Raw genomic sequence first — 16,336 nt, 5'->3', positions numbered from 1 at the left:
TAGTACTATAGTAGAATGATACCATAGTACTATAGTACTCTAGTAGAATAATACCATAGTACCATAGTACTATAGTAGAATAACACCATACTACTAAAGTATCGATCAAATGTTATCTGCTTTTATTAGCTTATTCTTACCCTGTTTTTAATGTATTTCATCAAAAATAGACCAGCCCATGTACACTCGCGGTAATAAAAAAAAAAAACCCAAAAAATAAAAAACATTCAGAATAATATTTTGATTGTGGATGTATTTATTTCATTAATTTTATTTTGTTAATTGAGTGAAACAAAAAAAATCCTCGTGCAGTGATCTGATTGCTTTTTGAAAGTCAGAACTTTTAAATTACACCTTGATGATCTAATGAGTGAAGATTCAGCAACTGGATTGATTATTTTTCCCTCAATGCTGTTCAGAAACAGATTTTGGTGGATTGATAAGGTGAAACAAGTGAAAGTTTATTGACTAATTACAAAACGGAACTGGTGCTGATACCCCGTTGGATCACCTCAGAGTCACTTCAGCCTTCCTACTGGCAGTGTGAATGCAACCAGAAAAAAAGCCCTTGGAGGTGTCTAGTTCTCAGGGGACCTCCCCAGTTCCTAGTTCCCCACAGGGAGTCCCCTGAACTGTTCGGTCTGAAAATGCCTGTAGTCGAAAGTACCATAGTACCAAAGTACCACCGTACCATACCATAATACCATAGTACCTTAGTACCATAATACCATAGTATCATAGTACCATAGTATCATAGTATCATGTCATAATACCATAGTACAATGGTACCATAGTACCAGAGAACCATAGTACCTTGCCATAATACCATAATACAATAATACCATAGTATCAGAGTATCATGGTACCATGCCATAATACCAAAGTACCAGAGTACCATCGTACCATAGTACCAAAGTATCATAATACCATGATACCATAATACAATAATACCATAGTATCAGAGTACCATGGTATCACGGCACAATACCACAGTACCGTAATACCATCGTACCATGGTACCATAGTAACGTAATATCGTAGTACCATAGTACCATAGTACCATAGCACCATAGTACCATAGTACCATAGCACCATACCATAATACCTAATGTTAGTACGTGGACAAACTGTTTCAAGCCACCCAGTGCTTCTGGAAATAGATATATGGTATTTTAGTTTATTTAGGTTTTGTTGACTTAACGTTGCATCATAACATCACAAATCAAAATAAACTTATTTTGAAATAGATTTGCATTCATATAACCATGTGTAAGATAAAATAACAGTATTGCTTAATCACCGGGTGTCATGACATTTCACTGAATATACGTATGACCGTATGTATATGTATGTGACAAATAATCTCTTGAACTTGAAATTCAGGACCCTAACCACTAACTCCAGATAGATATTTAGACAGACAGACAGACAGACAGACAGACAGACAGACAGAAAGGCAGGCAGTAAGATAGACAGACAGGCAAACAAGCAGGCAGGCAGTAAGACAGACAGGCAGACAGACAGACAGACAGACAGGCAGGCAGACAGACAGACAGGCAGGCAGGCAGTAAGACAGACAGACAGACAGACAGACAGACAGGCAGGCAGGCAGTTAGACAGACAGACAGGCAGACAGACAGGAATGGATTTATGTTCCATGTTGAAGCAGCTTAGCCTGACATCACCAGACCAATTCGTAAATCTTAGTCTGGAATCGCTCAGTTAATTTTCGATTACCCGGAGGCATCACCAACGGGCACAGACCAAACTGTCTCTGCACGCAATTGGATAGACCTACAACCAATCAGAGCATTGGATAGACCTACAACCAATCAGAGCATTGGATAGACCTACAACCAATCAGAGCATTGGATAGACCTACAACTAATCAGAGCAACCAAACACAGTGACACAGTGCTGAGCGACGGAAAAATGGCAACCAGTTGGTAAATGTAACTTTTACCAAAGCCTGTTGAAAGTATGGCAACACATCTTTCTTATCGGCTTTTTAGAGAAAACAAACCATCCAGTTCTGTTGTGATAGCGGATTTAACAGACTGTTCCACATCAGCGGCAGCCATCTTAGTGAGGTGCCTTAACGGAGACGGCGGATTCAACAGACCGCTCCACATCAACAGCAGCCATCTTGGTAAAGTGCCTCAACGGAGACCGTTCCACATGGGATGGTGGGTGGGCGGGTGGCTAGATGTATTCTGCAGATGAAACATGAGTTACAGATTCGTCTGGTTCCCAAGCTAGGAACAGCTGCTACTTTCTTTGTTTTGTTCGGATCACTCCTGTTACGATCTCATGTATTTTTACAAGTGAGTCATTCCTAAAAAGTCACACCGACCAAGACCCTTTTTACGTACTAGTAACCACACACCCAAAAAATGACTTCAAGCCTGTGACCCCCTCAGGATACAAGGTGATACAGAGATCCATCACAGCAGGTGTTATCCTTTTTTTTATGGAGTGCATCCGGGAAAAGTGACAATTCAATGACTAACAGATCAGTCATTGGCAGCATTGCCGCATGCTTATACAGGCCGTGGAAACAATGTAATTCCAGGGATTGTGACATACTTAAACATTTTATTTTATGTTTAAATGTTTTTATTTATTTCATTTTTTAATATGTAAGGTATATGTGTGTTTATGTGTATATATGCATATGTGTATACGTGTATGTGCGTATATGTATATGTGCATGTATGTATGTGTGTGTGTGTGTGTGTGTGTGTGTGTCTGTGTCTGTGTCTGTGTCTGTGTCTGTGTCTGTGTCTGTGTCTGTGTGTGTGTGTGTGTGTATATATATATATATTTATATATATATATACACACACATATAAATACATTGAGATCAAGCAGATTATAATATATTACATTATAATATAATATAATAAATTATAATACAATATAATGTAATATATATCATACAATACAATACAATACAATACAATACAATACAATACAATACAGTATAATATAATATAACATAATATAATATAATATAATATAATATAATATAATATAATATAATATAATATAATATAATATGAGTGTAAATGAGCCTGGCATGAGGCATCAGGGTTAACTGATTGATTGAAGCCAAGGAGGAATCAGTGACAAATCAGAACAGTGAACAGATGTGCTCTGTTCGCAGAAGCACAAGGGCAGTATTATGGGATGCTGTATTACTCCTTAAGTAAACATCACCCCATGGCTGTTGCAAAATACCAAGATGGGGAGATATGAATAGGAATGACATTTTTATGTGGAATTATCTGGAATCTGGAACGAGTGAATTAAAATCGACATTTTCTTAAGTTGGACCTATAAAAAAATAGTTTATTTTTAAATCAATTCATCACACATTTTCTAAATAGGAGGTTGAAAACTCAAAGGCCGGTCACCCAAACTATGACATAATCTTTATTAAATAATAGACTCTCATCAAAGTCAAAGTGTTTAATTTGTCAAATGCACAGTAAATCGGGGTAATTCTGAGCATTGAAATGATTGAGACATGGCAAACAGCCATGCAACTATGGACTCCCAACTACAATGTATGCATAGGATATGAAATTTAAAAAATAGAAATACAAAAGTATAGAATTGTAGAATTATTCAAAGTCACAAATAAGAACATATATAAACAGGTCATATACATAACAGTACAACACTAGCAGCAGTTTCAGAGACTGTAAAGAAGGGGAATATGGACAATAACACAGTATTATAATATTGTAAATATAAAGTGTCGGAGTGCCAGTAAAAATGTATATTCAATTATGGTGATGTACTTTGAATGTACATAGGCAGTGTTTCGAGCATACGTACGGGTGATCATGTCATCAGTATGTTCACTGAGATTAATTAATTATGAAACCCATTAGATTATCACGTGTTGTGTGTTATTATTATTTTTTTTTTTTATAATAATAATAATAATAATAATTATTATTATTATTAGTAGTAGTAGTAGTAGTCGATCTATGTATTATCACGCGTATTCTTTTTTCACGGAAAGGGGGCGACATCCAACATAATCGCTTGGCTCAGACAGTGCTTTCCCAGTGGTCGGTTCCCATAGCAACGGCAGTAAACAGCAGGCATGTGACGACAAGAGGATACATTTCTCAAAGACGTAAAGTGGAAGTTCCAGTATTTCCAGTCTGCGTTAATATCTCACTTTACGTACGAAAAGAAAAAAATTCAAGCTATGAAAACAGAGAACTCTGTCTCTACAAGTTAAGAGATTAGATATAAGTGGTAGTCAGGGGCAACCAATAGACGTACAATAATATACGTACATACGTACATACGTACAATACTACTACTACTACTACTACTACTACTACTATATTTGTATAGCCCCTTTCATACACAACATGCAATACAAAGTGCTTTATTCTAACAGAAGACAACCAAAATAATAACAATAACAACAACAAATAAATAAATAAATAAAAATGGCAAACAAACAAAGTGCATTAAATTAACAATATATACTATACTCAATTTCAGTTTTGGGCCATCAATTTACACCGAGATATTGGAGGATTTGAATTGGCAGAAACAAATGCATTAGAAGTTGACATTACATTGGCTGCTGGGAGGTTTGCAGTTCAATTCAGTTCAGTGGCAGGTGCATATCTCTATATGATGTTTCCATGCCATTCCATTCCATGTGTCACAACACCTGGTTTTTTTTTTTATCTCACAGCTTTTAATTCAAACTGCGCCGCTCTATCCTGAACCAGTCGGCAACCGGTTTGACGCTGTTTTCCTCGACATACTTTTGTAATCATCATATCTCATTGTCTCTCTCTCTCTCCCCCTCTCTCTCTCTCTCTCTCTCCCTTTCCCTCTCGGCGTTGACCTGGATACAGTTGCTATGTAAACACAGGGCGGACCTGGGGAGTTCAGTGCAGATGACAGGGCGGGACGCACAGGTAGACACATAGTATGTGTCTACCTGTGCGTCAGAGTGCAAATGTGTATGTGTCACATACACATTTGCACTCTGAGCTTTAAGTAGAAACTGATGACCTTGTGCAATTGCTGAGGGCGAGACAGGTGCATGGAAAAAGGACAAAAAAAGGGAAAAAAATAATATCCGGTCCTATTCCTTTTCATAATTATCTAAACTCGTGTTCTCTTCGGACAAACCTATGTGTATTATTAGAACAATTCTGTGCTGCAGCAGCAGAACAAGGTCTGACCAGGGAGTCTCCACCAGGAAACCCAGTGTTCTGCAAGTCATGCACACTGTGCACATACAGTACTGTATATACATCCAGGAAATAATACCTCTTTATTATTAATATTCTTCTTCTTCTTCTTCTTCTCCTTATTCTTGTTCTTCTTGTTATTATTATTATTTTTATTTGTTTTATTTTTTATTATTATTATTATTATTATTATTATTATTTTTATTATTATTATTATTATTAGTAGTAGTAGTAGTAGTAGTAGTAGTAGTCATAGTAGTATTAGTATTAGTATTATTAGTATTGTTTTTTATTATTATTATTATTATTATTATTATTATTATTATTGTTGTTGTTGTTGTGGTTGTTGTTATTGTTGTTATTATTAATATACTATAGTTATTGTTGTTGTTGTTGTTTTTATTATTATTATTGTTATTATTATGCATCTTTTCAATTATTGTGTAAATGTTTTTGCTTTCAATTCGTTCTGTGCACTATTTGTACATTTTCCAATTCAAAATCACGTCTGAAATCAGAGTTTGTAGCTAACTATTGATTTATAAAAGTATTATTATTATTTTTGTATATGTTTAGATTATTATTATATATATATATATATATATATATATATATATATATATTATATAATAATATTCATATCAATATTAATATTAATATTTTATTTTTTATTTTATTTTTTAAGGGAGGGATTGACCAATACCAACACTGTCTAGAATACAGTATCAGTATTAGAATCAGAACATCTGAAATATCATATATAATGTATAATTTTAGAATATAATATATAATACAAAATATTTATACATATTTGATCATTTATTATTTTATTCGTTTTTAACACGTAAAAGATGAAAAGTGAATTGGCTGCTGCGGTATACTTTTACTGCATTTTCAACTGCACAGTGAAACTTGTGGTTGCAAGATCAAATTCTCCTGGAAGGAAGAAGAAAAGAGCACAACACGTCAATATTGGCTTTGGATTTTTTTTATGTTTTTAACATTGAATCAGAATCTGCATCTTTTAATTGGGCTAAGTACATTTTCATATAGGAGGAAATAGTCTTGGCAATTTGTAGTGCAGAATATATATGAATATACTGAATGTGCTTTATGCACCAAAAAAAGGCTATGGGAGGTGTTGGGTTGAAGAAGAACAACAATCTTTATTTGTCACACAGCACGCCACATGCACGCACACATGCTTTGGATGGTGGCCAGTGAAATGAGGCCTCTGCTTTTGACCCATCCTGGCTTGTCCTTCCTCCGGGGCCACAGCCAGGAGCAGTGGGCAGCGTACGTGGACGCGCCCGGGGACCAGGTGATAAGTGTCCATCGCTGGTCAGAGCACGGTGCCAACAGCTCCCCAGGCGGGAATCGAACGCAGGACCTTCTTGCTGTGAGGCAGCAGTGCAGTGCACTGTGCGTTGAGTGAGGATGCTAGTATTGGCTTCGTATGGATATAAATATGAATATACATTTTAATGAGTTGAAAAAATGAGAATGCAGTACCGTAGGAAAGTAAAACAAAAAAGAGAGAAACTGCAAAGGGACCAAGGGGAACGAGGGGAGGGGAATGGCCCGTGCACGTTTAGATCCAACCTTGAAGTGACCTTCCCGGGGACCACCTGGCCTCATCTTAACGCGTCTTGTGAATGGGAAACACCACACAGTGTCTGCACAGTCAAGCTGAAACGAATAATCACGAGAAGGGAAACCTCCAGGTATAACTCCGGGTCCCGTGGTGATCGTTCATTCAGAAAACGACGCACCCACTCCCGGCCTACACGGGCCACACGCATCACACACCGTGCATTAGGAAACTACCATACTAATAAATTTTTTTTTTTTTAAGTTATGTTCTGTGTCTCTCTTTTGGGGAGGGAGGGAGGGAGGGGGGATTTTTCACAAAAGCACAGCTTGTTGTGCTTTCCCTGAATACTCCCAAAGATAAAGTCACATGGAAATCCCCCTTCGGTCGCCCAGGCTCCTCCTCCCGGGGAGCGCACAAATACCCAGCGCGATCCCCTCCGCTCCACACAGCCGAGCTCCGACAGCACCAGAGAGGAAGCCCGAACATGGAGGTCTGCAGAGAGTCCAAGCACCACCACCAGCACCACCACCAGCACCACCCGATGGATTATACCTTCGATGGCACGGAGCCCAGGAAGACGCTCCCGGGCCAGGAGGAGCGTCTGGACAGCGGCTTGGACTCCCTGAAGGAGGACGAGCTGGCCAACGAGCTGGAGGGGCTGTGCGTGGGCCCCCAGGAGCCCCTCGCTGAGGATAATGACCCCTGGAGAGCCGCAGTGACCGAGGACGGTGACACGTAAGTGCAAGTTAATATCATATAATATAATATAATAAAATATGATATCATGTAATATAAGAAAATAGAATTTTGCATGAGGAATATCACATTTGAAAAATGCACCTTTTTGTTCCACAGCTTAAAAAGTTGTGCACGCTTTATCTGCCTTTTAATAAACTGCCACATGGTTCAGCATTTAACCCAACCCCACCCCCCTTCAAAAAAAAAGATCTAGGCCTGTAGACTTATGTCATAAAATGTGTATATATATTTTTTTTTAATATTTTTTTATTTTTTTATTTTTTTATTTTTTTTAATAAAAATATACAAAGTTTGCCTCAACCACACCCTAAGGGGTCACGGACCCATTTGGGAACCAGTGCCTTCACGTTCCGTGCACGCTTTGCAGATTTATTTTTTCGGTGGATTTGGAGTTAAACCTTGGCATGCAACATTGCGGCTATGCAGAGGAGTGCACTGTGTACTCAGAAGTGTGTACTTTGGCAGAGGAGCCACTGTGGGGGTGGGGCCTGTGTGAGGAAAGTCCCTGGCACTCTGCCAGTAACTGATAAAGCATCAGATGGTTCAAGCCACAACTGGTGGAAATAACCCGACAAAACTCCGCTCTTGCGAAACGGCTCTTGTTGGCCGGGCTTTGTTCTGGAACCACTTCCTGCATGTGTATTTTTGAAGTGCACTATTTTAACAACCCTCTCTCTCCCCCTCCCTCCCTCCCCCCTCCCTCCCACTTGTATAGGTTTCTGCACTTGGCCATTATTCACGAAGCTGCAGAACAAGCCCAGCAGATGATCAAGCTGTCGTGGAATCACCCCTTCCTCAACGCGCAGAACCACCAAAGACAGGTAAATATGCAAACAAGGCTGTTCCACTCAAGAGGATCCCGCTCATTTAAAATCCAATCTTGAGTCTAACCAACCACCCCCCCCCCCCCCCCCCTTCCCCACCAGACCGCCCTCCATCTAGCGGTTATCACGGAGCAGCCCCAGCTGGTGGAGAAGCTCCTGAAGGCGGGCTGCGACCCCAGGCTGGCCGACCATAGCGGCAACACAGCCCTGCACATCGCCTGCAAGAGGGGATCCCTCGCGTGCTTCAGCGTCCTCACCCAGAACTGCCTGCGACAGCTCCCCCACATCCTCTCCTTCCCCAACTACGGAGGTAAGGGTCTGGGTTGGACGCTCTAGGGGGAAAGGACACATTTTGTGCGCCGAAATAAAGACCGTCGACTGACCTCTCCTTTCCCTTCCTCCTCTTCCAGGACACAACTGCCTCCACTTGGCGTCCATCAACAGCTACCTGTCGTTGGTAGAGAGTCTCATCCAGCTCGGGGCGGACATCAATGCACAGGTAGGTGTCATGGAACCTCTTTCATGTAACCTTGACGCGCCACATGCAACCTTGACCCGGGATCCAAGTCCCCAGCGAGACTGCAGGGACGGCCTGAACTAACCCCCCCCTGCCGTTTCCCATAGGAGCAGTGCAGCGGTCGCACGGCCCTCCACCTAGCTGTGGACCTCCAGAACCCCACGCTGGTCTGCCGCCTGCTAGCCCTGGGCGCCGACGTCAACAGCCTCACCTACGGCGGCTTCACGCCGTACCACCTCACCTACGGCCGGCACAACGAGGAGATCCGCCGCCGGCTCCACGAGAGGACGGCGCAGGAGCTCAGGCAGCTGCCGCAGAGCGAGTCGGACGAGAGCGACCTGGAGGGAATGGACCTGTACGACGAGGAGGTCAGTGGATTATTTCATTTCTACACTGAATGCATTGTTTTTTTTGGTTGTATTTTTTAGTTGCGTCAACGAGGTCTCCCGAAATGTTTTATCGGCTTCTAACGGAGGTCTCTTTTCTTCACACAGCTGTACGATGACATCAAGTTTGGCAAATAAAGCGACGTCACGCAGGGTGTGTTAGACATTGAAGCTGCTACTACTGGGTTTCATACCCAATATCCAGAGGGACCGGCCAGCCTCCCCAGGTCCCCAGGTCCTACGAAGGGGTCCAGAGCTGGCCCTGGGACCGAAAACAAGGATGAAGATGGCGTCAAAGTCTGGTGGAGTGTGGTCGGGATCGCAGAATAATAAACGAAGATCCAAGGCACCAAGAAACTCAGACAGTCCACTATATATAAATGTATATTCTTGTGTATATACCAGGCAATACATTATTTGTTATATATTGTAAATATAGAGATATTTTTTTATACTTGTGAATATTCTTTTCGTTTTGAATCTCGACACTATTGTGGTGAATAAAAAAATGATTATTTCAAATAAGATGAACTTTGACTGTCATTCCTTTTCCACAAGCTACACCCTCTGGTTTCAGTTCATGAGGGTTTCTCTGGTGGGTGCTTTTTAAAACCCTAAAAGACAATATTCACATCCTGTATGTGTACCTACGCAAATTAATACATCGGCACGGAGGAAAAGAGTCAGAGAAGCCTTTTGACCATAATTGTGTAAAAAGGAAAAGAAAAAAAGATCCAGCTCACTCAGCTCTGGGATTTCCTCGTTGGACTGAGGTCTGTGAGTCATGGCGCTGAAAGTCCCAGGGCGGCACAAGAGGAACACAACCCTAACCCTGAGTAATCGTCTCGTAAATCACTAAATACTGACAAATAGTGCCAGGAGGAAATGTTCTTTTGCAGAGATGGGAATTTTGAAATGAGTGATAAGATTGGTGTCGACTGAATCATCTGACTTGGGAACTATGATTACGACCCTGCCAGGGCTTACTTGACCAATAAGCCAGAACCGGTCAAAAAGTGACCATTTCCAGGTCAAACAAACATGTTTAGTCCCCGTTCCCCCATCTAATGTCAACATGTAGACGAGCACCAGACCAGAGAAAAATTCCCAGTGTGACTGGCTTTAATAGCGATGTAAATCGACTCCTTTATTGTCGTTCACGGCCATAAACACAAGCCAGGCTCTAGATGCGCACATACTCAGGAGTCCCAGGGGGAATTTCCAAGGAATGTGACACATCCATGTCCAAGGACAAAAAGCTGCCGGCACCACCACCCCCCCTCAGGTGACCTGCTGGTTTTGCCAGAGGAAGAGCAGCACATCATTTGTTCTGCTGTTTATGAAAGGGAGCAGTGGAATTCACCTTAAAGGCTCTAGAAGACTGACTTCATCAGTTGTGGTTGTAAAGTGGCAACTATACAGTCAAATGAGGGGGCAACACACCCACAGTATGAGTGCATTATACATTCACCAAGTGGGGATTTCTACTCCCTTAAGCACTTTGACCCCCCAACTCAAGACAGAAACAAAAATAGAAGACGGGTTGGTGGAAATGAACTGATAAAAGTCCTAAATTACTCAACCAGTAAAAATAAATAAATAAAAAATTCTGAATGAGACACCAAACTGGATAGTCATTAACGGAACTGCTTGGACGCGATTTAAATTCACATTTACTGACGTGCATTTTTGGAGCTTATCTTGATATAAACTGTAGGGACCGCAGGCCATGTGATCTGACACATTAAGAACAGGAAGCTCACTGTGGTAATGCTCTGTGCTGCACAGACACCTACATTTTAACTGATAACCTGACTGTATTTGACAGTTGTTAAGAGAGTATGTAGGTAAAAAAATACACCAAAAATAAAACACAGGCATTGACATAATTTTCTCCAAAAACTTTTCTTTTTTATTGTTCAATGAAACAGTGTGGTTAATGTACAGCAAACAAAGATAACACCAGCCGTCCTCTGGGAACTACATATCCCATCATGCTCTAACTTTATCCAGGAGGTTCAACATCTCAGTCCCGCTCTGCCAGGGCGACCAGGTGGGTGTCCACTTCACCCTCAGTCAGAATTCTGAAACATAATAAAAATAAGTCATTTTTTTAATTATTTCCTGACTAGATTTGTGCTGTGACAGACACCTGTGACCTGCCATTCCTTAAATATTTCATTATGTTCTTTCTGATTTGAAAAGGAAGATGTTTATCTCAACCCGGGTCTTATTAAAATGTTGGTTTCCATCCTCCATAACTGTTCATAGTAAAAACCTCACTGGTACCGCTCTGCTGCAGCTTCTCACTGTGGGGGCAAACGTTTAAGCGTTTAAAAAAATAAAAATAAAATGAACGCCTTTTCGAAAAACAGGAAACTCAAATTATGGTGTGCATAATTCTTAGGGCGCTTCTCCACCACATGGAACCGGCTCAGCACGACTAAACTCGACTCTACTCGCCTTTTTGGTTTTCCATCGGGTAAAAGTTGTGGATAGTACCGGACAGTTATTTTGGTAATGCCTCAGTCAAGGTTTCAAGCGAGGCCGTACTAAAACGTCACGTGATAAAACTGCAGAGTGACTGAGAATGTCTCCCCACAGGGGGCTTTTCATTCAATCAGGAAAATAAATATATCTACGATACAAAAAAACCCCCAAAAACCTTATTATTGGTTTTGTTTGGAGAAACTGGGAAAAGGTTAAAGATTTCACTTGAAAGTTTATTCTGTCTTAGTTAAGTCCAAGGTTTTTGGTTTCCAAACATTTTCCATTTCCTGTCTCAGGGTTTCCATCACACTATGGAGCATTTCAAGCTCTTGGAGACTGTATCTGTGATGAGGGGGCTATGCAAATAAACTTGACTGTGAAATGTTTCTCACAATGCATTCAGAGAATGTGAAATCACAGATAACAAAAAACAACTGCATTTTGGAAAAATCAGCTCTCAGCCTTCAGGTTATTTAGATTCTACTTTGAGTTTAAACAAAGCAGCAATATTCAAATAAGTGATTTTGGTTACAGCTATTTTCCATATTATTGGAGTTAATTCAACAAGGGGGTAGGGCTGCAGGATTATGGTTAAAATGATTATCACGATTATTTTACTCCATATTGTGATCATGATTATTCGTCCATTTTGGGGAAAATGATTAATTTACTGCACTTTGTAAATCAACAGAAAACTGCCTTCACAATAATAATGTATTTTATTAACCTATAAATAAACTCAAATGCTAAATCTTTGAATCAAAATAGGACTTTCTTCACATGAATTCAGTATTCTTAACGCTACACATAAATTACATTTTACTAAACAAAAAAAGATTACATAAAAATATATACTGACCTTGTTTGGGATAGTCTTTTCATCTAATAAAAGAACTATTCCAAACAAGGTCAGTAAATTAACTACCATTTCCCAAATGATCTAGCCTGGAATTGTTAAAAAAAAAGAAAAGAAAAAAGTCTGACAAACACCAACTTGGACTGGGCGATATGAGGGAATGATCTTTCCAATAATCATGGTGGATTTCACATGAGATCGATATAGCACAGTAGTTAACACAACAAATGTCAGTCAGGATCTCAGGATGTTTTATAACAATGGGATGGCAGCGGAAAAACAAACATGCAAAAAAATCACCCGGCTCTATGACCTACAATACTTCCACAACAGTCTCTCACCTGAACTTTGCATCCTGAGTTGTGACAACCGCCACTTCTAGTTCAGAGGGTTTGAAGTCAATGGAAAGAACTGTCGACAGGCAGGAGATCGCCGTCTGATGAAGAAAGGAGGAGGAGAAAGGTTACTAGGTTACTCAAGTTCCACACGCCCCTCGCTTTCTCAACCTCCTGTCTCCTAGGAATCCGCTTCAGCAGTGTCTGTACCTCGATGGTTTGCTCGAAGGTCCAGTCCAGTTTCTTTTTGACCTTCTTCTCCAGGAAGCTGGTGGCTTCTGTCTGCTTGACCCCGGCGGCCGTGGCCTTGAAGCCGCAGTAGTAACCTGCCGGGTCACACTTGTAGACCTGGGGGCCGTTCTCCTCGTCGATGCCAATCACGATCATGCCTGGACAGCAAGGGAAGAGAGAGAGTGGGAACCTGGACATTTTAATTCAACAGGCCAGATATCATCACAAGGAATTTACAGTAGCATAGGTTTACACAATGAATTAAATGCGATATCCTTACAGCATCCCAGCGGCCTCATCTCGGCGTTCTGCGTGTAGACCTGCGAGATGTCGGCCATTCTCTTGCACAGCATGTCCACAGGGATCTCATAACCGTACTTGTACTGCCAGTTGGCTGCCTCGTAGCGAGCTCGCTGGACCTGGGACCTGCTGTCAGCTGAGGTGGGAGGAGAAAAAGGTGGCTCATTTTGATCGTAGTATTTAGTGTTAATGTCACACAGTCATCTTGTTTTCGAACAAAGTCACAGTTAGACAATGCATTAGGAATGTGCATCACGGGGAAAAACATAAATAATAATATAAATAAATCAATCACAGGACAGCCACATTAAATATTGATGGAAATAGTGAAGTGATTTTGTACCTGTCATGCCAGACATCACACACCCAATGTTGTCTGTTATTCTGAAAAGATGGGTGACTGTGGAGGCATCCAACAGCTTGTCCTGTAGCATGGGTGGAAAAATACATTTATTTCAAAGGGAAATTAAAACATGATACATAAGTTATTTACCTCTTCAGTGTGAGAGGAAAAATGTATTTAAAATTAAGCAAGTGTAAATGTAACGTAATTTTGTTTATGTTATCCGGGATTAAATGAACGTCATACTATCTTTTTTTTATATTAACCCAGTCATTGTAGTAGACCAGTATCCAATCCATCCAAGCTAGATCATATCTGTTCAAAATAATTCTAACAAGAAAATGAATGACACAAGATGTATTCAAAAGGACACAGTAGCCCACGTCAAGGAAAGTATTGTACATTTCCCTGTGGTTTATTCCCAGAATCTCAGTACCACAGAACCAATACTGAGGCCATGGCGGAAGATGTGACTTACTGGGACTTTCTTCTGTGTTACGACCACTGCACAGTCCTTCCCTCTGACCGCTACCGATGTGAGTCCACCTTGGTTAATGGCCTTGAAAGCATATTCTGTGAGGGAAACAAAACACATTTTGACTTGATGTTCCAGAACATTCACACCTGCTGTCACTGTAATCGCTCATATCAACACAAAATGATCCAACTCTACGAATGGGTGTTGATCCTAAAGAATGTTTAAGCTGGGACTGTGTGTACTGTACATATGTATTGTAAATGACATGAAATGACATAATGTAAAGTTATATCATAATGTGCTTGTTGGGTCAATGATTTGATGCAATATCTTTGCGCCTGCAATTATCATATATAGACAACTATATATATGGACACATCTACGATAGAAACAAGTCTGCTCTATCTGAAAGCACTTTCAAAGTTAAAAACTGCCATTTCCATTTGTCAATTATTGTCGGATTCTATATAAGTAATGAAACATGCTAAAGGAGCCTTTTACTCCTGTAATAGCAGGAGTGGTGGCAACGGTCATTGTTTACAGGGTAGCCGTCATTATCAGGAAATAACTGACCGCGGATTGCCGCTATTGGCCAATCAGAATGGCGCATCCCACAGAGGCGGACAATAATAAGATAAATACAATATCATGTGTAATACACACAGGAGCACCACGTTGTGTACGCTGTAAACAAGTTGAGCAGGGGCTGACTGTTGTGCGTTAGCGAGTAGCACCAAGCTAAGCGAACCATGACAGAGCATTTAGCTAGCTAGCAGGCTAGCGGCGAGCTGGCCCCCGAGCCGGCTTTCCGTCCCGTTCTGCGGAATACTGACCGACTTGGTACAGCCTTCCCTCGGGGGAGAAGATCGTGATGTGCCGATCGAACCCTGCGCTGGAGCCCCGAGACATTTTACTGGGTGCGGTCGGTCCAAGAAGTTCCCCTGAATTGATTCACACAGGCAGGCTCTGTTCATGCAGACTGGTTGCACCCGGAAGTTGACCTGCTCAGAAGCGTAACTACTTCCGGTGGCACAGGAATCACATTTTGCACAGTAACGGTACCGATGTTTCATAATAATAATAATAGTAATAATAATAATAATAATAGTAATAATAATAATAATAATAATAATAAATAAATAAAATAATATTAATAAATAATTTCCCTCTTATTTGCATTTTTTTTAATCTTGTTTTAAAATTGTAGAAAGTTGTTATAGCTTTTGTAAGCTTCAATAAGCCTGGAATTGTTTTCCCTGACTCACTTTGATTAAAATTTTTAATCAACATCGGTGTAATTTTGAAAAAAAGAAACTATAAAATAAAAAAATAGGAATATACATACATACATACATACATACATACATACATACATACATACATACATACATACATACATACATACATACATACATACATACATACATACATATATATATATATATATATGGTTGACCGAGACTGAGACTGCTCTCCTTGTCATTCATCCCTCTCCGTCTGTCCTGATTATCATCCTTCTCGCCACCCTCTCTGAACTTGGGATTATAGGATCTGCGGATGACATCTTATTTGGCCAGACGCTCATACCAGGTGTCATAGAGAAGATCCCTATCCAAACCTTGCACCCTAAACACCAGAGTCCATCAGGGTTCGGTCCTGGGGCCTCTACTGTTCTCCTTGTACAAAATGCCTTCATGACGTAATCCCATCAGATTGCTTCTCCTACCACTGCTCTGCCGACGACACTCAACTGTACCTCTCCTTTCCCTCTTTGGAATATGGGGATATCTCCGCATGTCTTCAAGACATTAATGCATGGACGTCTGCTCACCGCCTGAAGCCCCACCTCGACAAGACCGAGCTCCTCCTCCATCCTGGGAAACACTGTCCTCACACAGACTTATCAGTATCTCTGATCACAGTATCACAGTATCTCCATCTCAGACAGCCAAGAGCCTTCGAGTTATTTTGGACAATATCCGAAGA

The 16,336-nt window shown here is 40.7% G+C and overlaps 2 protein-coding genes across 2 annotated transcripts; one reads left to right on the top strand and one right to left on the bottom strand.

Moving 5' to 3' along the window:
- The first annotated feature begins 7,289 nt into the window (after positions 1 to 7,289).
- nfkbiaa (nuclear factor of kappa light polypeptide gene enhancer in B-cells inhibitor, alpha a) lies at positions 7,290 to 9,833 on the top strand. Its single transcript, XM_079996962.1, has 6 exons — positions 7,290 to 7,566; positions 8,306 to 8,411; positions 8,517 to 8,724; positions 8,825 to 8,913; positions 9,039 to 9,299; positions 9,426 to 9,833. Exons 1-6 carry the CDS (start codon positions 7,316 to 7,318, stop codon positions 9,453 to 9,455), a joined length of 945 nt encoding a protein of 314 aa, XP_079853088.1. The 5' UTR covers positions 7,290 to 7,315; the 3' UTR covers positions 9,456 to 9,833.
- A 1,379-nt stretch (positions 9,834 to 11,212) lies between these two features.
- On the bottom strand, positions 11,213 to 15,346 carry LOC307227570 (proteasome subunit alpha type-6). Its single transcript, XM_079996934.1, has 7 exons — positions 15,184 to 15,346; positions 14,351 to 14,445; positions 13,873 to 13,954; positions 13,510 to 13,665; positions 13,209 to 13,387; positions 13,005 to 13,099; positions 11,213 to 11,401 (listed from the first exon to the last, which is right to left on the bottom strand). The coding sequence occupies exons 1-7, from the start codon at positions 15,257 to 15,259 to the stop codon at positions 11,344 to 11,346; spliced, it is 741 nt and encodes a 246-aa protein (XP_079853060.1). The 5' UTR covers positions 15,260 to 15,346; the 3' UTR covers positions 11,213 to 11,343.
- Positions 15,347 to 16,336: the final 990 nt, after the last annotated feature.

The sequence above is a fragment of the Zeus faber genome, assembly GCF_960531495.2.
Source record: "Zeus faber genome assembly, chromosome: 2".
In the NCBI taxonomy this organism is placed as follows: Eukaryota; Metazoa; Chordata; class Actinopteri; order Zeiformes; family Zeidae; genus Zeus; species Zeus faber.
This window is presented reverse-complemented; position numbering and strand designations above follow the sequence as displayed.